Source organism: Ostrinia furnacalis, unplaced genomic scaffold (assembly GCF_004193835.3).
Source record: "Ostrinia furnacalis isolate ACB-3 unplaced genomic scaffold, ASM419383v2 OfSCF1110, whole genome shotgun sequence".
Taxonomy (NCBI): Eukaryota; Metazoa; Arthropoda; class Insecta; order Lepidoptera; family Crambidae; genus Ostrinia; species Ostrinia furnacalis.
Genome location: NW_021131349.1, coordinates 608,609 through 632,975, shown reverse-complemented (window position 1 = coordinate 632,975; position 24,367 = coordinate 608,609). Strand labels below are relative to the sequence as shown.

The following is a 24,367-nucleotide window of genomic DNA, read 5'->3' as shown; positions in this document are numbered from 1 at the left end:
CCGATTTTGATGAAATTTGGCATAGAGATAGTTTGAGTCCCGGGAAAGAACATAGGATAGTTTTTATCCCGGTTTTTGAAACAGGGACGCGCGCGATAAAGTTTTTCTGTGACAGACAAAATTCCACGCGGGCGAAGCCGCGGGCGGAAAGCTAGTTATTTTATAAAGAGTAGAATATTAAAAGTGGTTGTAAGTGATACCTTCAGTATTATTTTTAAACCTTAGTCTATAGATGACCTTAGTGCTGAACAATGCGATGACTCCTGATGACTCCACACAGCAAAATACAGTGACTGACGTTACTTATTCAGCTTAATTAAAATGTACTCCGTATGCTCTGGTATACAGGGTTCAAGATAGAACAGTACTTTTACGTTAGATGGCGTTGTATTAGTAGTTGCTTTGCTCGTGGAGTTACTGTTGAAGTGTTGATGATAGGTGGCTAAAATGAGCCTTATTCCTCGCAACGTAAGAGCGTAGTGCGTTACCACAATTTCTCAATGAAAATATGTTCCGCCATGGCCGCCGTATTGCCGGCCTCTATTTAATCACATGAACACAATATGCCCTGATTATTTAAACCCGTTCAATCTAAGCCAAGTATATTGAGATTCGCAACCAAAATACAAAATTTCCGTGTCGATTTACAAACACTTTCACTCGCAAGTCTCACGTGACTCATTCACAGTAATCAATGCGGACCTTTAGCGGAAGCGGAACGGTACGAGCTGAGACAAGAAATACGCTGAGGCAATGAGTGCGAGTGAGATGACATGCACGATACTGTTGCGGACTGACCAATAGGAAGCAAGTTTCTTGATTTCGGTCATGCACCTCGCAGTCCGCAGTCGCATGCAACATTTATCGTTGTTATTGTATAATTCATCACAACTTTACAGTTATAGTAATTGATGTTTAGTGTTTTGTTTACTGTGTGCAGTGAGTGTCAGTGAATTACCTAGTAATAAATCAACAATGCCACGAATGAAAAGCATGATTTGGACATTTTTCAAGCGAGACGAACATGACCGCGACAAATCAACGTGTCAAATTTGCAATAATTCATATTCTCGTAAGGGCCGCACTACTTCGTCCTTAAAAAGGCATTTGAAATCAATGCACCCAGAGCAGTTCATTGTGCTACAAAGTTTGATGCACAAAAAATTGCTAAAGATAAATGACGGTGCAGGTAAGATTTAATTAACTTTACTATTGAATTTGATAATAATAATTTAGTTAAACTTGCAGTCAAGTTACCTTTTCAAAAGGCGGGGTTTTCAATTTGTTTACTTACCTCGATTTAATTGGTTGGTTCCCAAAGATATTTCAAAATTAAAAGTTAACCTTGATAAATGATTCTGTTGGATTGTTTACAAAACAAACTTTAGGTTAGTTTCGCCTGTCTGACGTTGCGTTTTGTTACACCAAAGATGTGAACATTTTTAACGAAGAAGTAATGATTTTGCACTGTTATTGTTGTTAAATTATCAGTAAGTGATTCCATGGTTTTAAAGTTCAGGTCTGAAAACAGAATCAGGTGAATCAGGAGGTAGTTAATACTTCCAAATCCTATCTAAAATATTATTATTCTATTACTTCGGGTATACCTACTTACCTATCTAATGTTTATATCGTTTATTTTTCAGCTCAGAACAGAACCCAAGACGATGATGATGACGATGAAGACCTCGATTATGATGGCTCTAATGTGGCAGGATCTATGGAAACTAATGGTGAGCTTTCAAAAATATTACAGTAAATATAAAGATCAATCAATAAATACATCTTTGAGCCATATGCCTACTTCTGTTACATTAACTCGCAACTGAACACAGTACTGCACACTGAAATAATGTACTGTACTGTGATCAGTTGTGTAATATAATGTGCGTGAATAAATATCGTTCTCGTTATGGTAAGTGTTGTAATTGTATTTTTTTTATTAAAACCAAAACAGCGCTGTTACAGTTGTTTAAGGAATACAATTACTATCCATTAGGAAAATTATTCGTGCTCAGGGTACTGTATAGTCTCAAGTTCACAACACGTCTTCCGAAAGCTCGGAACTGTTCGGACAATAACATAATTATGTATAAGGTTGATATAATCTTACAATATATTTAATGTTGTTTCAGCTGACAATAATAGAACCTTGTATCTGGAAATTGAAGGCGGAAAAGTACATAATCCTCAATCCTCTACAGCTGACGGTAGGTTTTATTTGAAAATATCCCTGAAAATGGCCTTATAAGCCATCTGAAACTTGTTTATTTAATTCCCCAATGCAGAAGTGTTCGTTGCAGTCTAACGAATATTCATTTCTTCAAAAAATGCCAAATAATTTTAGAACTTTACTTCTGTGTGTTGGTTCTTAGGCCACTACTGACAATGTCCTTTATTTCAGACCCAAAGGAAGAAAGGAAAACAGATAGAAGAAAGCTGACTCAAGCTATAACTAGGTACTACGAACTAAAGGCACAAAAAGTGGAGCTTGAAATTCAATTGCTAAAGAAAAAAGTGGAAAACCCAGATTAGGCGCACGCTGGAAGACATTGGTGGAAACTCATAAAATCGCAAGCTATCTGTCAGTGCGTTACGATTCATCTCTAAAGGACTGAAATGGGTCCATATTGATTTTTTTTTTTTGTAGACACGTTTATTTTTTACACGAAGATTGATTATAAAACAGATCTTTTGGAAGAATTGACTAAATTATACTAACACGTTTTTGATTACTAAAGTTGACTTTAACTAGGAGGTGTTAAAGTCTTTCTTACAGACTGAATTTCTTTCTGAACACGAGGATTATAATGAAGCTTGCAGAAAAAACGGCCTAGGACCTTCAAAAAGCTCTTTTGGTACCTATGTAGAGCGCGAGAGAGTGCCTTAAAATATTCATGTTCATTTATTACATCTTATTGTTAGCAGTGATAATGATTGATAAAATAAATAATATTTTTGAACGATTTGATCCCTTTTATTGAAATCACTCTCACACTAACAGCCCCATAACCTACGAGTATCTAAGGTCCACGTAGGCAATATTACGAAAATTTTATGCATTTTCCTGACATATGTTTAATCTGAAATAAGTAGGACAGTTTTTATAAAGGGAAATTTAATTTTTTTACATAAAAACTTAGATTTATAATCGATAATTAAAATTTAATAGGGTTCAAAATAATTATTAAGCCCTACTAAATAACCTTTAACTTAACATCCTTTTAAAATACATTCATCAAAATCCTAAATATTTCGTTAACAATTTGGTAACAGTAATGAATCTTTATGTCTGTAACGAGATACCTAACTACATTTATATTATAATTATTGATAAAAATTACATTGGCTCACCTCTTGATTATGTACACCTACAAAGTGGTGATGTGACTTTTATACTACTTACGCGCCAATATAAAATGGCAATCTTACAAAAAACGTAATATTTTCTCACAGATTCATTCGTCGTTTCCGAGTCTGAAATTGTTCGTCCACAATCGTTTGATCCATGAAAGGTTCATCCAAAGAATTTTTGGGCTAAACGATAAAAAACCAGTGTTGCAAAGATCTCTCCTTACAACGTAGACTGAGCCAGGTCCAATTGCCTTCGGTGTACTTCATATTATTATAGTTGTAAGTCTAACTACCTGTACCTGTCTAATGGTTCGAAGGCAATAAATACATTTTTTTTTAATTTTTTTTTTTAAATTCAGCGGGCAAAAAAAAAAACGTTATTAGGCGAAACGTTCTTCGGGCTAAGGGATAGTGGGTGAAAAAGTGGATGAACCCATGGATCAAACGATTGTGTTTCAGACTCGTCATTTTCGTTCATTTTACGTACACACTTAAAAGTATTGTGACAAACTCTGTAAAAATGAAGTTATAATGCCACCTATGCTCATCGTATCATTAATACTAGACAGCAGGTATTACAATTGCTTAATCAAGAGCGAGCGAGCGGAAAGAGCCGGGGCAGTCGCGGACTTTATCAGCGCGTTCGTCCTGGCAGCTGCTCGGCCGGAGCGACTCGTCCACCACCCAGCGCTGGTCGTGTGTTAGGAACCACTCCCTGGAAACAAGTCATCATCATCAATGGTTGCGTTTAGTAGAAAAAAGCGCTTGGAAGCAAAATAGCGATCGCTACAGCAGTTTTCGGTGAGGACACATTTGCTAACTTTTAATAGTGACGTGTAATTTTTTATCAGTTACAGCGCTTTCCGCTTAACGATTGCCCTTTTACTTAAAAGCGCTTTCAAGTGCTAATTTCCGCCAAACGCACCCTTTTTTTATCAGGTTATTAAGTCTCTAATGCAGCAGGACGACCTCTCTAAAATAACAGAAACAAACACAGGATTTGGCCTACTCTCCCCTCGCCAGATGGTTGGGTTGGGATGGTCTGATGACCGTAGTCGCGTCTTAACTGTGGCGCAGTACTATTCTACTCTGCAAGAACCGGAAGGTTTAGCAGGCACTTTAGGTGTGCCTTAGGGCTTAGTTAGGATATCCGTGAAGGGATATTGGATACTAACGCTAAGGTCACGTTCCCTCAGATAATGCTCTGTCCTTTCCGTGAATGTTGTAAGAGGCGGCTAAGGGACATAATATGCAAACATCAAGCCTCCCCAACCCGTTGGGCCAGCATGGAGAGACAGCCAAATCTTATATTTACCTCTGGTAAAGTAGAGAGTATCGCGTGCTCTTGCAACTTATGACGTACACAAAGTAAAGAAGAGCAATAACAAGCAAGTATCACGCGAAACCGTGACAACGAAACTAATTAACACACACAGCTTTACGTATTCTCATTAGCAACGCGGTAGAATGAACATAGACAGACAGTTCTGTTCTTGTCTTTTAGCTATCATATCATGCATGGTTTCGCTTGCGATGCTATGTAGGATTCCAAGACATAAGAGTACTCTTCAGAATGCTGCAACGAGTTACTTATCAATTTAAACTCGCTTCACTGTGGTGTTTTGTTTCTTTATGCCTAAGCCTAGCCTAGGTGCAGATCACCGATTTTTTGTCGGTCGTTATTTGGGTCGGGCTGGTTAATTAGTTAGTATGGACATTTATGGAAGTGCGCACATTACACCGATTTGATTTTCATACAAATTAAAATCGGGCCCAACTATCGGCCGACTAAACGTCGGTGGTCTGCGCCTAGGCTAACAAACATTTTGAATTTTTTGGGTGGTTAACTTGTCTGTTTGGGGTATGTCTGAAATCAAATCGACCCAATACTAACCTCTTGGCCTCAATGCGTTTGATCCAGTATTTTTTGAGCTGATCGATAGAGCCAGCCTTGCCACCGTACTCTTCTGGCAAGAGGTCCTGGGGGATGTCTTTATACAGGGTGTCCGTATTCGGTTCGTGGAACTTTATCTGTAAAGAAAAAAAATACCTACTATAATAACGTTATTGGGAACTGCAATGTAAGATTTAGGGATATACAGGGTGGAATTTTGTAATGCCACCTGGAGGGAAAGTACTCTTAAAACTATAGATTGAAATTTTACTCAACGAAAACATTCCTTTCAGTACTTTCCCTCCAGGTGGTATTATACAATTCCAGCCTGTATGGTTTTATCTAGCGTTTTCTGAGCTAACAGATACTTGTGTCGCAGTTGTCTGAAAGAGTCTTCTGAAAAATATGTAGAGTCGCAGTAACAAGGAAATTCTACGACCTTGTTCTACGGTGGGGGAGTAACTTCTCTAAACATGTACGAAATATGCATAGGACACAAAACAAACACAAATCGTCTACATTATTGCATGTTTTAGACGATTATCATTCGACTAATAGATAGCTATCTATGATAGGTAATTAAAAGAAAAAACCGAATTTGATGATGGTTGCTAATGAACCATGGCTGTTTAATATTAATTTATTCATTAATTATTGCGGCAATAGGCTTACAATCGATTCGTTAGTCAAATTGGAGACAGATATGTTACGTCACATTACTTTCGGTTTAAAATTTAAATTAATTCAAGCGCAACTCTTGCGTTTAAGGATGACAATACACTGTGGTGCTTATTATACACTGCACGCAGAGTCATATAGTAAGTATAATGGGGCATGAGTTCGTTGAATTTAAAATTTAAACCTTGCTTAGTTCTGTAGTGGGTGAATGCACTTGTGAACGGCTGTACCGATTAGGTTATACTTTTTTAAATTTAAAAGCGATAGCAAATCAAAGTAGGAACCTTTTTATAAAGTAGCACCTATTAACCTGTTCCTAAGAACAGTAACAAAAAATGTGTTGTCCTTTCGACTCTACATTTAAGTTCAAGAAGTTTTTTTTAATTTCCCAGAAACATGCGCTTATTTTCAAACTAAAGATTTCTTCTAGTTTAGAGAGTATTTATTGCAACCAGATTAATAAACGGTTAATAAGTTTTAACTAAAACTAATACCTAAAGGCCTAGATACCAACTCCGAAAGTGAAGGGAAATAGATAAACTAGCTCGTTAACATGTAAACAGGAAAATTTGTAGAGTCGTAAAATTGTAAAAGTAAGCAACAAATGTTTATGACATGTCCGTGTTCTTAGATTTATTGTTTGTAACAAAGTAATTGAACAAGGAATTAATATTACAATAAATACATCATACATAAATAACTTCTCCTAAATACGATTAACTTTTATTTTTGATGGTGTGTACCTAGGTAGGTAGTACCTACCTGGAACATAATTGAGTAAGGTCATCTACGAAAGCCATTTCTATTACGTTTGGGTTAATTATCTACCTATTAGTACTGGCTTGCTAAGACTCGAAAAGGGCTGGAATTAATTATATTTTTCAATTTCCTCACTGTTAAAGTTAATTTGTTTTACATCATGTAAGTACGTAGGTACTACCTAAGTAGTAATTTAGTAGAGATTGTGTTCAGTTTGTTTTTATTGGTGTACCTACCTACAATTTGTCATATTAATTATTAGTAGATTTCTAGATAAGTAAACTAAGTTATGTCATGTTTTGTACCAACTGGCGCGCAGATATAAAAATAACACTTGTACAGTTGTACACCTCATAAAAGCAAATAATTGAATAGATTGCTACCACAAGCGATAATCACTTTGATAAATTAATCATTGTGTGATCTACCTACACGCACGCAATGCAAAGTTAATTAAACCGCACTTTACGACCGCGTAATCGGTAGGACCAATTACGATAGATTAAAAATCATGCGTAATTATTAAACAGATTATTTTTATTCTTATCCCTAAAAGATGAAATGTTTTCTACCAAAAAACTAAGGGCCGCCTATTTAATTCACCTCCTACGACTCTACTTGAGGTTACATGCCGAAGTAGGTTACATTATTTTATTCTGTGGTACTGCTACAAAAGCTACCTAAAATATTGGTAAACTTTTACGTCTAAATTAATTTATTGACGTAACTAATTACCTATCGAATTATCGGACACGACGTACGATTAAGGAAAACTTATGATCGTTTATTTTTATTTATTTTACGGTTAAACGGAGTCAAGTAGCAATGAACTCCATTGCAATCCGCCGCAATACTTTCCATTACCAGTTTGTTTACTTTGGACTGCAATCTTTGATCAGGTTAGTTAGTTTTTGCTTTTAAACTTGTAAGTTATGAAGATGCGATTCCCAGGATTTATCTTATTTATGAATTGAATAATGTAGCCGTCACCGAATGTAATTGTGTACTATCACAGATAATATAATACTAGGTACTATTATTATATTATCTGTGGTAATACTGAAAAGGTACTTTTTGGATTGGTTACTTTCGTTGTCGTACTGATAAACGTTAACGCTGAGTTGCACCGACTTCAATTTAATCGTAACTTAACATTAAACGGTGTTTCTGTAGGTATGGAGAATAATAAATGTACTAGATGTACAGAAAGTTTTCTTCGCGAAGGTATTTAAAAAATGTATGCTCAAAGTCGTCAATAATATGGTGTAATTTAAGTTTGTCTCGAGAGTGATCGCACACCGTTTCGTTGACGTCAGTTCGGCATTGTTCCGATGCCATAGGGCTAACTTCAGAATTAAAAAAAAAGTGCCAAACAGCGGAAAATTGCGGATGAAATACATGAATTATCATTAATACCTACATAATATTAACCACTTACTTACCTCTCAGTGTCTTCAGGCAGCTTAAAAAAATATATTTTGTGTTTTTATTTTTCAGGCACTAAAAAATTTATTTACAATGCAAATTGGTGAAAATTACGCGTGCGTGCGTCAATGCTCGCCTTGTCGATTAAAAAATATCCCGGATAGTGTACGCCGCGCCGCGCGTATTTTGATTTCGATGCAAAATCGCGGAGATGAAGTATAAAGTTTGACAGATTGTTGACGTTTAAAGTAAACAAGTTAAAGTAACTAAGATGGTGCAACTCAGCCTGTATTCTTAAGTTGGATAACTCGTTCGGCAAACGAACCAAATATACGAACGCAGATATGCTAAAAGAAAAACCGTTATCGGGTTTGGCCAACGGTGAACTGAAGTTAATAAAATTATGTTAACTAACACTGAATAATATTATTTATTAAGCAACATAATTAAGGTTAATTAAATAAGTCCCAGCATGTTTACTGAAAGATTTGCGGTTCAAAAAATCGTAGATAATGATGAATTTCAAATACATTTTTTGTCATTTCCACGCTGATGCTACTTACTTGTGGATGACAAAGAAATTCAAAGAACCTTTGAGGTCCAAAATTCCAAATAGACCCACCCCCAAGATGATCTTAAAATCCAATCTAAAACCAATTCTCTGCATTAACATGACATAATTTTGGGCTTTAGCAGGAAGGCGCTGGATGCAGTCCGCGACCAACTTAGTTACTTAGTTATTAAGGGAATCATTTCAGCAGTGGACGTCCTATGACCAAAATGGTATGATGACGATGGACGATGACGATGGTGATGATTTTGGGCTTCTCCTATTCACGATAGTTAGCTAAAAATATTCATACTTAAAAAAATAAGAAAATACTGACCAGTTTAGCGACTTCTGCCTTGATGAAGGGTTTGCAGATGGCGTGGATCTTGCTGATGTATGCTGGCGCGTTGATCACGTGCACTTGCTTCAGTCTTATAGGTATGGCTTCCTGAAAGATAAAATTGATTGCATAATATATTGATGTGCTAGTTAGAGAAAGAAATTTCCCTTTTTGATGACATGCCTCTTCCCAAACCCGTCTGGTCAGAGAGGTAGGCTAAATCCTCCATTTTCCTTTGATAAAGGGTAGGGAGGTAAGGGTAGGTAGGGTCGTGCTCCTGCAGTGGCGACTAATGACTAATGATGATGAAATGACAAGGAGTGGAACTTTTTGTCAGCTTCTGTGTTCTGGACACAAACAAACCTTAGCTCTTTTCAGGGATAGCAACTGCCACAAGCCCGATAATTATGGTATTTTGATTACTAGTACTTATTTGGCCATAGCTTAATGATTCGCGAAATTCAGACAGTTCATGTAAATACTTTTGACACTGTTTTGACCACAATTAAGTAAGTATTGTATCTTTCAGTTTGATGTTGATCATGCAGTGTAAAGTAACTGTTATTCTGCTAAAAGCATGGAAGTAGAACAAGTTAAAGGTGTGTCGCACCTTAAGTACTTAAGACGCAAAGTCCATAAATTCTTTAGGAACCGGTTCCTCATTTCAGGTTAAAGTTGGCTTCAAAGGTCTCAATTTGTGTAACTACAAAATCGGAAATGAAGCAAACTTTAACTTGTAACCCACTTTAGGCTGTTTGGTTGTTTTCATAAACAATCTTTTTGGTTATTGGTCCCAAAAGTTACGCCATGATGGAACAGGATTTGTGGCGCAAGCGCAGCCGGCCTTGCCTTCAGTGATATGTTACATGCATACAACACACCTACAATATACCTACAACGAAGTCTCGCACCAGTAAACTTGAAACCCGTCCTCACCGGACATTTGCAAATGCCTGAATTACCACTACCTCCTGACTCTCTTGATAAGCAAAAACATCCTTTATTAACAAGTGGCAAAGGGATAATGATAGTGTAAGAGCACTTTAGCTTATTAACCTGCAAATAACATGTATTTACTTTTGTTGCTTAGCGAAAACCTTCTCTGTGTGGAAAAAGTAAGAGCCAATATAGGATGTGCTGGAAAGTTTTGTGCCACCAAAATTATTCCTGGCGATTTTAACGAAAAAATGTGTGTTAACCTGTCAGTTAAACATCATTGCAATACAATGATGTGTAATCACAAGTCACAATATTGAGGGTTCTTTTTGTGTACTTAGGCCCAGAACAGACCGGCTGAACCATTTAAGAACCTAGTAAGTGCAGCGGAGAAAATTTTACAGGAGAGCGAGAAAAAGCATTTTCATTTGCCCTGCTAAGATGCTTAAAGATTTGGATAACTTCTGATGTTTATATTAAAGATTAGTTACTAAAGTATACTTTATGGAATAAAAGAATATATTTAGTTAAAAACTGCAAGTTTTATGCTCTTTACTAACACTAAAAATTATTTTTTTGACAAAAGTGCCTCGTAAAATTCAAAATCAAAATCGAATATGAATCAGTACTCATGTAGTCCCCAGATTTTGATATGGTTATCGAGTGTCAGCCAACAGAACTCGAAATAATATTTAAATTACAGTAGCATTTTACCTCTAGTAAGTCACATTGACCATTTTGAAACCTAGTAAGTCCGTGCCCTTACTAGGTTTTAAATGGTCATTGTAACTTGCTAGGTTTTTATAATGGTTTTTGCAGATTTGAATTGCACTTACTAGGTTTTTAGCAACGCGTTTCTCCGGTGTTAAGTGTAATAGAGCGATTTCTGTCTTCACATCCTGTGGAGACCTTAATTCTAAGGTGATTTATGACAAAAAACGAAAATCTGAAAAAGTGTCCCTTACTAGGTTCTTAAATGGTTCAGCCGAGACGGTGAAACGCAACTGCAACGAAACTGCAACTTACTTTTGAGTTGCATCTAAGTTTCTGCCATAGGCCATAGCGTCCGTCGAGAGACCACACATGGGCTTTAGGTTTAATTAGTTTACAAGTTCACAGAATTATTCGCAGCAATAATAAACAACCAGTAGGTACAATGACATAAAATAAATATCTAATAAGCATAATTCAGTTTTATTCTACCACTTAGGCAAACACTAATTAGTTGAAAATTGATTTTAGTGGCGATTTCACTAAATGTTAGACATCAAATTAATAGTTACGAGTAGTTAGAATTGCTTCATTCCTTTTTTTTCAGACGCTAATTTCTGCTTTCTTTTATTTCATTTTGGGTAATTAATAGTAACTATCTATTGAAATAATAGAGTATTCTGGGGGTAAACATCAAGGAAACTAATTAGAACTCTAGAGTTAGGTGCTCTAGGTTCGATTGCCATTCAGTACTAAGTTATCAGTGCCCATACTGTAGAGTCTAAAGCCAGTTAAAAAGACAGAGGTTAATGAGGCTGTTGATAGTAATTATAAGTAATAAACTGGAGTTAACTGGATGCGTGTGGCCAGGGACAGAAGTCGGTGGAGGGTTGAAGAGGTCTATGTTCGAAGGGAAACCCCCTAAAGGCTGCTATAGATTGATACATAGAGGAGAAATAAAAGTCTTTAAACCTAAACCTAATGAGAAATTGAAAGAAAACTAACCTGCGTATACAGCATGTATTTCCTCAAAACCGATAGGTTGATCTTCGAGATAAACTTCAGCGAAACATTAGAGGAATCGAAAATCGGTATTTCTCCAGCCGGCACATCCTCTTCCTCCGTCAGCCTGGTGTCTGCCAGCATGAAGAATGTCTTCACAGCGTCTATGAAGTTGAACATGTCCAGGTCAGGGTTGTTCAGCCGGTAGATGAATACTTTGTAGTTCTCTTTCGTCTTCTTTGGAAGCGGGATCAGATCGCTGGAAGAGAAAAAATTTAGTTCAAGATATGTTTAGGAGTTTTGAGACAGGAGGCAGTGAGACATCTTGTGTAAGTAGTTGCTAGAGGCTATTTTGCAACATTTAAAATATGTAGAGTGTACAGACAGTACCTACTAGTGTACATATTCAGTCAGTTGCCTGCAAGCTAGAAAGGCTGATCAGGTTTCTACAATGATGAATTTCCCCGAATACAAAATCAATTAAGAAAAGCAATTAAAAACTCTCCTGTTGTGGTCTCCTGTGGGGTTGGTAATGTATACGGTACAAGCTATACTGTACCTACTACTCAAGTAATTGGGTTATTAAGAAATACGCAAGTAGGTAGGCTACACCAGGATCTAAGTAAAAACATTTGATTGTTAAAGTAGAATGGTAATTAAAATCATCATAACAAAGGCTCTACATCAATTTAGTATGCAAATTAAAGTAAGCGTGAGGGTCTAACATAGTATAGAAATCATACAATGACATTATAAATAACTAAGAAATCTAGACTAGTGGGAAGTATGGCAAAACCAGCCAATCATGTAGAGAACTGAACATAATAACTACATTTGAATGATATCTTGCACGTGAGAGATATTACATTAGTGTCATAATTATCTCTGTCTAACCGGACAAATTTTGCGCAAGGGAGAATGCATTCAGTAGGGCCGCAATCTCCTTCCTGGTGATCCTCAGGATAGACACTGAATAAACTTTACCTATAGGGCTCTATGAGCTTATTTCGAAAGAGATTAGCTGTGGATACTTATGCTAAAATTATTAATTTTTATAGTTGTTGCAATTCACGAAGGCGAGTGAGCTTTACTTGTGTGGTGGCTCCCGTGGCTCGCTACTGTTCGTTTTTCAACACTGAGTTTTCTATCGTTATGTACACGTACACACACAAGTAAAGTTCACTCGCCTTCGTGAGTTGCAAGAATATATACCCTTGTACAATATAGGTACATAAAATGTTCATATTTGTCATAATTTGTTCTCAACTGTTTTAGAGCAAACAACAGTGGCTCTACCGCCCGCTACTGTAGAATCGGTATCATAATTATACGATAACTATCCATAACACTACACTCAATCGCAATGCGATGCATGTGCAATCAATTCCTTTCACCGAGGTGACTGGAACCGACACACGATCAATAAATATTTACTATCAAAATTAGCGCATCGCAGAATTACGTCAGTTGAGTCCTGCAATGCCTAGGAAATAAATATTTACTCGTAGGTATGTATCACTCAACGAATATGAGAAGGTTATTCAAATCATCTTAAAATAGAATGCAGTTCAGCCTTGTATCATAATAATTCACAAAGATTACATAGTTAGGTAACTATAATGTGAAGCCAGTGAGCTTATAGTTCGGTGCAGGACGAAGGTCTCGTAGACAGCAAACAATCATCTTTTGGGCTTATCAGTTTTAGAAGGTTCCAATAAATCTATATCTATAATTAAATCGAAAGGTCACTGACTGACTCACTCACTCACTCATCACGAAATCTCAGAAACTACAAGTGCTAGGTGTCTCTATTTTTTCTTGGGGGTTCCTTTTAGAACGTAGGTGCTCAATAAGACGGGATTTTACAAAACTCCACCCCAAAGGGAGTAAAACGGAATCCACGAATACGAAATCGCGGGCGGCTGCTAGTAACTACCTACCTAAGTTATAAAGATTACAGATTGGCTGCTTCTAACCAGTTAATCTGGAATCATAAAGAAAGGTAGGAAGGCCTTTGCTCTGCAGTGGACGTCCTGAGACTAAAATTAGGAGGATGAAATAAACAGTTTAAACTCACGTGATTTGAAATACTCGCTGTATCTCTGGCGACCATGGATCCCGTTTGAAGAACACCTCAGGCGCGTTGGACCTGATGGTGAAGAACAGGTCGATGGTGCGCTTGGTGCGCTCCAGGCTGTGGCCGCAGCTCGCCAGGAACCGCCGGAGGAGCAGCTCGTCTGGAAGAGACATTCTAGATTAGTACTCGATACTTTTAAGAATCAGTACCTCTAGTACGAAAAACTTTCGAGTTCGTTTCGTTGCGTATTCAAAGTGTCATCGAAAAATTTTGTATGAAAAATTAAACAGAGCCCCCTATATTATAGCCGCCCTAGGGGGCGCTGTTTAATTTTTCATACAAAATTTTTCGATGACACTTTGAATACGCAACGAAACGAACTCGAAAGTTTTTCGTACTAGAGGTACAGTACAATCAGGTGTAACTGGCTTATTTGATTTTAGAGATGTTCATCAGGAAAAAGCATTCAGTTGGAACTGGAAGGTTTGGAATCAGTTGTTGCAACTGCGTTTGCATTTGATAAGATGTTTCGCTGGTTAGTGATTTGAGATAGTTTTTGATTTGAGATAGTGATCGTTACACGTAGAATAGGTACAGCAAGCAATATACCGATGTATGCGACTCTACCGAATTGAAACCTATAAAGAAGAATGTTACGTTACGTTTTATAGAGGAATAGTGGTTTTTATATCCGTTTGATCTTACAAGATTTCGGGATTATCTTCTCCTGTTTTTGGATTATCTCAAAAATGAATAAGAATAAGAATAATCTCAAAAATGAGATAGCTATCACCGTTACTTAACCGAATAAGTTTTAAAACACTCAAATTGTTCACGTAATGACTGCGACCTTCTCTTCCAGTTACTTTCGAAAAGAAATGATTACAAATTATGTGCAATTGTAATAATTCTTGCGAATAATAATGTTTCCAAGAAGCTTTTCGTAATCCTATATGTAAGCTGTTTGAGTCAATGTCTTTTCAGTTAGCAGGTATTTTTACTGCTATGTGATAGAATGGAATAGAAAAAGTTTATTTTGCTGCAAATATGAATTATTTCTACGATCTAATTAGCAATAGTCTTTAGGTATACATTTTAACATTTCCGGTCATGTCGTCTCGTTCTATCGCAAATAATCATCATTTGATGAGAGCGAGAGAAAAAACGGAAATGGGTAGCTGGAACTGTGGCCTATTGTACCTATTTTTTAATAGTTTGCTACCTAATTTGCACTTCCTGCGTAGGTGGTACTGCCAATTTAGGGCCATTATCGGCAAACCTCACCTTTAGTCTCATTAACACCGATGTTGAAGTAGTTATTATTTATTTCTGAAATAATTAGGTAACTACTGTCGCCTTAGGATGAATTCAGTGTCTACCTAACAATGTCCTAAACGAGTAGTTTTATAAAAAACTAGCGGCCGCCCGCGACTTCGTACGCGTGGACCCCGTTTTACCCTTAGAGGTGAAGTTTCGAGTTTTTTAGGGTTTACCCGGAAATTATTCAAACTTTTCTCGCTGTAAAAACCATCCTTGGACTTCAACAAACATTAAAAAAAAAGAATTGGTAAAATTGGTCCAGGCGTTGTTGAGTTATGCGCTTACCAACACATTTTGCGATTCATTTTTATATTAGATAGGCTTGACAAAAATCTGTGGTGTGAAGTTGTGAACCATGTTGAACTTTGTGCCTTATAAAATATGCTTATTCTCAAGGCCACTAAAATAATCGACGTTAAGCAAGAGCTAAAAATAGCATAACTCACTAACGGTCCATCGATTCACACAACAATTTGTATCGACCTTGTTTTGAAACATCTAACGAATCGTTGACCCCCAGATACATCAACCTTTGCTTCGACGAAAGAATTGCAACACACAGCAGACACTACAAACAGGATTTAAAGATTAGAAAGGTAGCCACAAAAAAAGATAAATAACAACAGAAAGTTGCCTCCCTAAAGACACGCACTTGACTATAGTATACAGGATGTTAGGTAAATGGGTAGGTATATGAGCCGACACTAGCCCATGTTAACATGGGCATATAAATGGTATGGTGAAGTCAGAAAATTAATATCTTCATTTCAATTATTTAAATTTTCATACAAATCGGATTTTATAAAATTTATTTCGTATGAAAATTAAAAAAATTAAAGTGATGATATCAAATTTCTGACTTCACCATACCATTNTATGGTGAAGTCAGAAAATTAATATCTTCATTTCAATTATTTAAATTTTCATACAAATCGGATTTTATAAAATTTATTTCGTATGAAAATTAAAAAAATTAAAGTGATGATATCAAATTTCTGACTTCACCATACCATTTATATGCCCATGTTAACATGGGTTAGTGTCGGCTCATATACCCATTTACCTAACACCCTGTAGATTTTAAATATTATTTAATTTTTTCTACTTAAATAAATAGGTTTAAGAAAGCTCTACTATGCGACTGAGCTTTTAGAGCTAATCAGACCATTTGTATTTTGGCCATATGACCATAATACGGTAGGTATTTGGGTCATTCCACAGGCCAAGAAAATCACGTGTCCGGGGCCAAAAAGTACCCGAACATCATAATATTTTAGTAACAAATATTTTTATCTAATAGTATAACTTTGGTTCTTGTTGTTAAACCACAGAGATAGTTAATAATAGTTAATTAAGTAATTTAAAAAAAAACGTAAGTCGTCAAAAATTGATTACCACGACGTGTCCGCGCTCCCGATTTCAGAACAAATTTGCTCGTATAAATTAATCCGTTATTATTACCGCTTTCAATGCTTATGTAATCGATTACTAATTAAATAAACATTGATAAATTAAATACGATATAACTATATGACTAAAAGGTTTTGTAAAATAACTATTTGAAGTTGTGTCCGGGCGTTAACCGTGATTACCCCGACACGTCACTAATGTGCGCCTACGTCCCTAGCTACGCAATTTAGAAACGAGCTCTATCCTCCCCCGTGAACCTTTAGTGGTGGCCTGCGTGCCGAGGTGCCAAGCAGGCTCTAGATTGGAACCCCCAGGGAAAATGCAAACGTGGTCGCGCCAAGAAAACATAACGGCGCACTGTTAAGACTTGGAGCGAGATCAAACACGAAGCTCAAGACCGAATGCCGAATGTCGGCCGTTTGGTGTAGAGGTTCAGAACGGACTACTATGCCGAGAGGTCCCGGGTTCGATTCCCGGCCGGGCTGAAATTGAAATGATGAATTTTAATTTCTGTGACGTGTCTGGGTGTGACTATGTATAATATTTATGTATTGAAAAAAAAAAATTTTTAAGTAGTATATCCGTTAAGCTAGCACCCATAACACAAGCATTAAGTTGCTTACTTTGGGGCTAGCTGGCGCTTTGTGAAATTGTCTAAAAACAAAAATGCGATGGAGGACTGTTGTGGACGCCTTCTGTCCCATATAGGAGACATAGGACATTGAGTCACTAATATTATATGTATAATGTACATGTATGTTTTTTACTCTTTTACGCACCAACTACTTAACAGATTTTGTTGAAACTTTACAATATTGTCGTTTATACATCAAAATAACAAATGGCTAGTTATAATAACATTTATTTAACCATAACTTAAAAAAAACCTTAGAAAATAAAATATTTTGTTTTATTTTTGATTACTCTGACTCCCAACTTTGATTACCCCGACCATGAAAATTTTGATGTCGCTTAACTTTTTATTCCTGCTTGCTACAGATGGGCCAATATTAAAAATATGCTCGTAATAATGTCTATTTTGAAATGTTTTACCTAAACTTTCTCTAAATTCAAAAATAAAAAAGGTCGGGGTAATCAACAAAATAATCCAGATCCGGAGAATGACCGATTTTCACCACGAATAAAGTTTAGCAATAATGCAAACATATTTTATGGCTTTCTTTTAGTATGCCTTTATGCTGTGAATTGCTGAGCTCAGCTTTCTTTATGGATATGGAAAAGCAAACCCTTTTCACCTAAACACTAGCATTCAAGTCGGATCAGGTCCCCAAACTTTATATTTGAATGTGGACTAGCGCATTTTCAGTCTGTTTGACCTAGATGTTGATTAGTTGGACATCTGAGGGTCAACCGGGATCGACCGGGTTCCATCATTATATGCTTCAAGAGCAAGGTTCTATGTAGATACCTGTTGTATTGTACCTCGTTACTATTTTTTACACAACAATGGCAATAAATTATGCAGGCATTGTTTACAAACACCGGTTTTGTTTACCAATCGCGCGACTATTGCGAAAGCGAGTTTTCTCAGTCACGGAAAACCGTGGAGAACTATGAAGGTTTAGGCATTGACATGTCGTGATGAGAATGAAGGTTAGCATCCTAATATATATAATAAGTTAAATAAGATCAAGTGGATCTTGACCACAGCGGCGGGTATGCAACTCAATGCAGTTTTACCACCTAAAAAAAAGGTAGGCTTAATAAATCGAACTTAGTTCTGAAATTTTCTGGTTTCCATAGAGCCAACTTTCGCTGTAACTTTTCTCAAAATTTATTTTCCATCAAAATTAGTTTTTAGACAGTTTTTTATGTTTTACCAGCGTTTTTCAACCTGTGGGTTGCGACCCCCTGGGGGGTCACGAAGCCTCTATAGGAGGGTCGCGAGAGGTCGTAAAAACTACCTCAGTAAAAAAAATCTTATAAAGACAGATTAATCCGAAATCTAATTATGCAAAATGTTGTGTGGATAGAAGTATTCGGGCCCTAGAAACATCTTTGCAACATTATAAAATGCATGAAAAAAAAAGCGAACGGTCGGGGGGTCGTCTAAATTTTTTTCATACTAGGGGGGTCCCTACACTAGACTGGTTTTCATAAGCGAACAAGCTTTGGATCCTAGGTGTTAACAGTTGCAATGATAGGAACGAGAGGTGGAAGTGGTCTAGAAATTTACAATTAAAGAGATATCCTTTAACTACGAGTACTTAAGTATGCATAAGGCAAATAACCTCACATGAGAGTAGGCAATAATTATAGCATGTTAGAATCAAATTAAATTCATTGAATACTAGCACAAAGCAGGCAACGGAATACATTAGATTCCAGATAAATTGCACCATTCGCTTTAAATACATGGGAATGGGGCTAGCTCAGGCAAATCTGCTTCGTATTGCCTAAGCACAGATCTAGATAATGCTTGTACACACTTCTGTCATTGATTCGATGTACTTAAATGAAACAATAAAGTGCATTTGCCAATCGTTAGTGCGTCGTGATATTTTATAGCTCGAAAATGATATGGTTTAAGATAGGTTAATTAGGTTTCTTGAATAGAATATTGATAATTGAAGTCTGTAAAAGTTACCGGATTAACATCACTTCACTGCACTTCAAACACAGAATAAAGATTCTGTGAAATTGAGAGCTTAGAGCGTTTTTTGTAGGAAATAAGTAATATTTATTACTTTGTCTAGTGGAGTTGGTAGTTCATCATCATCATTATTATCATTTTTACACCCTCTCTAAGTTCTAGAGGCAAATGGAGGAATTGGCTTACCCTCCCCACGCTTTGGCTAGAAGTACGAGTAGGTATGTATTTGGTGGTTAGTTGGTGTTTATTATGAATAAATTATTGTCACTTACCAACATCATGCGGCAAGTGTGGTTGCTTACAAAGCCAATTCTTGATGTTGACGAGGTCTCGGTTGTTCTCCACTTCCTGGTCAGGCATGTTTCTGTAAATAAACAATTTTGACTAATAAAGTTTATCCGCCTACTCGTAAATAGTCAAACTGAGACTTGATTATCACAACAACAAACATGCTTTATTAAATCAAATTAAAAATAATCACTACGAGAAACGAGAATTTTTGGGCAAAATATTTGAAGTCTGAGTAAAGTATACCTGTGAGCAGTTGTTATTGTTGTACCTTAAGTAAAACACAAACAAAACTGAGCTTCGGAGAAACCCAATGACGGACAAATTGTTGATTATTTGTGTATGTATTGTCCTATAGGTACAGGTCTACTTCCGTCGCTTGTCTTCAAGTATGGAATTTGTATTGTTTGCAATGCTCTACATGTAAGGCCGGACTCTACAATACCGGACGGAATTTGTGTACTGTACTAAAGTATTTGACTGTTATATAAGTTTGATTTTGTATTTTGGACCTTTTGAAGGTGTTAAAATTAAGGAATCGTTGTTGATGCGATGCACAGAATAATTTATTTTTAAATCAATCGCTGATTCACGCCCGCCAAACAGAATAATTACACAAATTAGTTCTGCGGTAAGTTTAAGTAGTCTACATACTCCTACACGAGAATCGAACCCAGAACCTCTGCGATCTGAGATTCTCTAAATAGCTCACTACTGACTGGACCAAGTTAACCACTTGACCTTTTCATCGCTTAGAAAATTAGATAGATCAAATTGAAATTCAACGTTATTTTGAAATTGATTGTTAATGAGGTACATACATGCGTGGAAATGTCTATATTGTTGTTACTAACTAGTTATTTACTTTTTGTTAGTTTGTTTATTAAAATAATAAACGAAGGACAAGCAGGGAAATTAGGTTCGCAACAGGAAAACGTAACAACATGTTAAAGAACTCGATTGCACGCACAGCATAGGTACGGACGACGCACATCAAGCCATTACAATGTTGTCGCAAAATAGCCCCTAACACGACTACATAAAAGACACAGTGCTTAGCTTGTTATGCCTGTACCTGAGTACGTTGAAAACGCAAATTGGCTGTTAATTGTTTGTAGTCGTATGTTTCATTCATGATTAAAAACAATAAAGAAAAAATTTCGTTAACGTTGAAGCGTATTTGTGAAAGTATTTCGATTTTTGTGGCAGTTGACAGACTTGTGAAATGAAATCCAGCCTTAGCTAAAGGATTTGCCCTTTATTAACCCACTTCATGGATTGTAGAGTCGATTGGTTTACCAATTAGAGTAAATAATATAAATGTAAACTAATTTTGGATAAATCTAACTGGTTTCATAATGTTATCTTTACAAATATCATGTTAATCGGCTCATATTTTGTTAAATACTTACATATAAAATAATAACAAGGAAGTTATTCGTTTTAATGTTGTTTGCTTCATTTTGGGTACATTATACCTACTTGTAGTATAATGTAATGTATTGTTGTAAGGAAACCTAGACTGATGGTAGCCCTATTGAGGGTCTCATTCTCATCACGTAGGTAAGTAGGTACTTGACAGATTCTGTAAACGCGTGCGTGAGACCTCGCCTTTTCCACTCCGCTGGAATGATTAGTTTATTTGAAGATACTGTCATCACAGATAATGTAATAGTAGTATCTCATGAAATTTTCTGGTACTTAGTACCTAACTAACCCTATGATCTTTAATAAGGTTTCCTTAGAAAAAGAAAAAACTTCACAAACACATTCGTCCATTTGCGACGACAGTGTGACTTCTCCAATTAGCTCAGAATACGGAACAATTCTGAGCCAATTAGATAGGAGGAGATGTCACGATTCCCGATTCTTGAAGCTAAGTAAATGACTTTTCCTTAACTTTCAAAAATGACTGTTTTTGAAGTGTTTTCACAGAAAAGGTAAAGTTTATTCTTATGTCGCTATGCGAAAGAAATTATAGATCTGTAAATAAATAAGGCAAAATTTATTTAGAGATCTGTGCCCGATTGTACCAGTAAAGGCCGACCAGTGATTGCACCCATCGGGTCATACCTTAGCAGCTTTGACATAGTTAGGTCCATAATCAACAAGATTCATTTACCGTTACTGTATAAGCAATGTACCTACTGTGACATCTTATTCAGTTGTGGTAAGAACGATTTTGCAACAAAAATATATTTAATTTGATGCACTGTCGACTCTACCTGTTTAAAAGTGAAAATAAGTAATGTCTACCTTAAATAGGAATAATGTTGTTCAATTTATTCATTAGTAGAGGATATACGTCGAAGAAGGATGTTGTATGCTGCTATTAAGGTTTAAAAAAACTCGGTCTTACTAAGTAAGGTATATCTAATCCAACACTTCAATTAATAACAACTCTTGGGTTTTCTTCTACTTTTTGCTCTTATTATTGACGTCAGCATAATACTGGTTAATGTTTTCGATCTAATGGCAATGCTACGGAAAGTTTTAATTTTTTGTGCCTACTCAATCTCAATCACAATGACCCTGGAAGAATCCGATGCAATCTTGATATTAGGAGTGCGAATTGCTTTGTAAAAAAATATTTTAACCGAATGTTTAGACCACAGTCATACGAGTAAACTTTACTTTTACTGTCTCCAGTAAAAGTTTCCTCCCTCCCTACTCCCTTAAAACGTTAAAACAGCCATATTGAAGAAACAGCAAAGTTGTGGGTGTACCTACCACGAACACGAGACCGAACGGTGAGGGTTCGAACCCCGGTACTGCTAGCTAGACTATTGGTATTTAGCTTTAATGAGGGCCTAAAGGGACTAATAGTAATTTGTGCAACACAGCACAGGGTTGGATTTGCTTATGGCATCAAGTAGTCATAATCCGGCACTGCATAGAAACTAAACTAATGAACGATGAGGGTGAGGTCTGCGGTTGCACCACTGCGGTCACAAAACTGCTGATTGCGGTCAGTTTAGAACCAATTATACAGGTAATTAACTTAGCAGTTGCACAATAATACCGACCAATTAACATAACTTGTCTTTAGGTGCCAATGCAGTGATTTGGTCTAGCGAGTGCTAGATTGATCTATAATCAAGTAAGTACCTAGGTAAACATAGATTCTACAACCTGCGGCAAGGATCTGGAGCTCTCGGCAAAAGAGTTATGCCCGTTCAAAATTCCTGTTATGTGTTACCATAGACCCCTATACACTTAAAAATTAGGGATTGATGGTGAAAATGGTCATTAGAGTTACTAGGTAATTGACTAGCCTACCTAATATCTAAAATGTTAATTCTTGTATTCTTTTTAACGTATTGCGGTTCTGTTTCCTGGACTCGCCATTTAACGTTAGTGAAAGTCTGAATTATTACAATACTATTCATGAGTCAATGCGACGTCTAGACGGGTGCTGTAATAGATGCTTGTGAGTTGTGACTTTGAAAGCATCTTCACTTCGCAGTTCACACTAAGGTTGACTGGTAGAAAATAATCCTGTTAACCCCTCGTTTTAATAAATATTATTATGCTTGTGTACGAGGAGGTTCACTACAAATACCTACCACAATATAACTACTTAGTGCGCGCGGCGCCGGCGCACCGGATTGTTTTCTACCAGTCAATGGCGGCGCGGGGATCGAACCCGCGTTCCTCGGATCTCGATTAGGGGGTAACGAAACTGACACCTTGGGTTATCATAATGGATGGATTTTATTTTCTCCACTCGATCCCTCAAATAGGTACTTACTACTGAACTGAATCGGATGAAACTTTTCAGTATAAGTAAATTATTAAACTCTTAAAAAACCTAATAGGAACTACTAAACACATTGTAACACCTATATTACTACGAGTATTATGGAAGCAATAAACTTATTGAGTATTGAAACATTTTTGGAACATTGGAATATTCCGCTGATAATAATGATAATGTTTACACGTAAATTAACTTATTTAGATAAAAGTTAGTTACATTCAAGTTAATTTTTTTTGGTAATAAAAAGTACTCACTCAGTTATTTATGGAAAATCACTGACAAAATCACAAACAAGTCACGCGGCTTACTTTAAAAGTTGAAGTAAAAGTAGCGGAACAAATTCGACTGCGCGCGCGCTTGGCCGACGACCAAGACACACTGGCGGGAAGCGTCCGTCCTACAACTTTGCAGTATTCCCAATCAACTGTTTAGATTAGTTCAATTAAAAGATACCGATTCGGCTATAAACTTCGATTCGTTTGACGGCAGGTTTGATAATTGATTATTAATAAATTGTATTTGCATTAATTAATCGTAGTTTTATTGCCCCTCTCGTCTCCTTCTCAAACTGGAATAAGTCCTGTAGGTTCAACTTCAGACAGAGTCAGTAATTAATTTCGTCGGAGTTGGACTGGTCGTTGTGGACGTCCTTGGGGAGGGAGGCCCACAGGGAGGCCTTTGTCCAGCAGTGGACATCATTTGGCTGAAACGAACGAACGAATTGATTAAGGTTCAGCAGCAACATCAATTAAATAATTATTTGAACAGTATCAAAAATTTGAAAGAAAATAAATTAAAATTATTTTTGTCAATACTGAATATAAAAAAAAATACATACAGCCGAAAATATAACCTCCTTCTTTTTTGAAGTCGGTTCAAAATAAACAACAATTCATTATACAGGGTGGAAACGATAAGTGATCTCATTCGATTATTTCTAAACTATACAAGATATCGAAAAACTGGTCACTGATCCTGAAAGTGCTTAACGAACTCTATCCAACAGTACCAATAATAGGTTACGGAATTAACTGGATCTATCCGAAAATTAAATGTTTTCAGCCTCCATACTAAATGTATGCCATGCCAGCCAAACAAAATTAGAAGTTTTTTTTTTAAACAATAAACACTTTAAACGAACTCGTAAATTGCATTGTTATTTAAAATTATTTATGGAAAACATTGGTTTTAGGCTTTACTTGCTATAATATTATCTAGATATCAGTGCCATGACTGTGGCTGTACTAAA

The 24,367-nt window shown here is 36.4% G+C and overlaps 2 protein-coding genes across 3 annotated transcripts; one reads left to right on the top strand and one right to left on the bottom strand.

The window, feature by feature from the left end:
• Positions 1 to 165: 165 nt before the first annotated feature.
• Positions 166 to 3,794, top strand: LOC114351225 (zinc finger BED domain-containing protein 6-like). Its single transcript, XM_028302343.1, has 4 exons — positions 166 to 1,189; positions 1,647 to 1,733; positions 2,136 to 2,210; positions 2,405 to 3,794. The coding sequence occupies exons 1-4, from the start codon at positions 976 to 978 to the stop codon at positions 2,533 to 2,535; spliced, it is 507 nt and encodes a 168-aa protein (XP_028158144.1). The 5' UTR covers positions 166 to 975; the 3' UTR covers positions 2,536 to 3,794.
• Positions 3,072 to 23,528, bottom strand: LOC114351223 (alpha-tocopherol transfer protein-like). 2 transcript variants are annotated; one of them, XM_028302340.1, is made up of 7 exons: positions 23,375 to 23,528; positions 19,343 to 19,435; positions 13,727 to 13,886; positions 11,653 to 11,908; positions 8,998 to 9,108; positions 5,249 to 5,385; positions 3,072 to 4,069 (listed from the first exon to the last, which is right to left on the bottom strand). In XM_028302340.1, exons 2-7 carry the CDS (start codon positions 19,428 to 19,430, stop codon positions 3,940 to 3,942), a joined length of 882 nt encoding a protein of 293 aa, XP_028158141.1. In that variant the 5' UTR covers positions 19,431 to 19,435; positions 23,375 to 23,528; the 3' UTR covers positions 3,072 to 3,939. The 2 variants fall into 2 exon arrangements, with proteins under 2 accessions (XP_028158141.1, XP_028158142.1); XM_028302341.1 differs by lacking the exon at positions 23,375 to 23,528 and adding an exon at positions 19,605 to 19,623 and having other exon boundaries at positions 19,343 to 19,434.
• Positions 23,529 to 24,367: the final 839 nt, after the last annotated feature.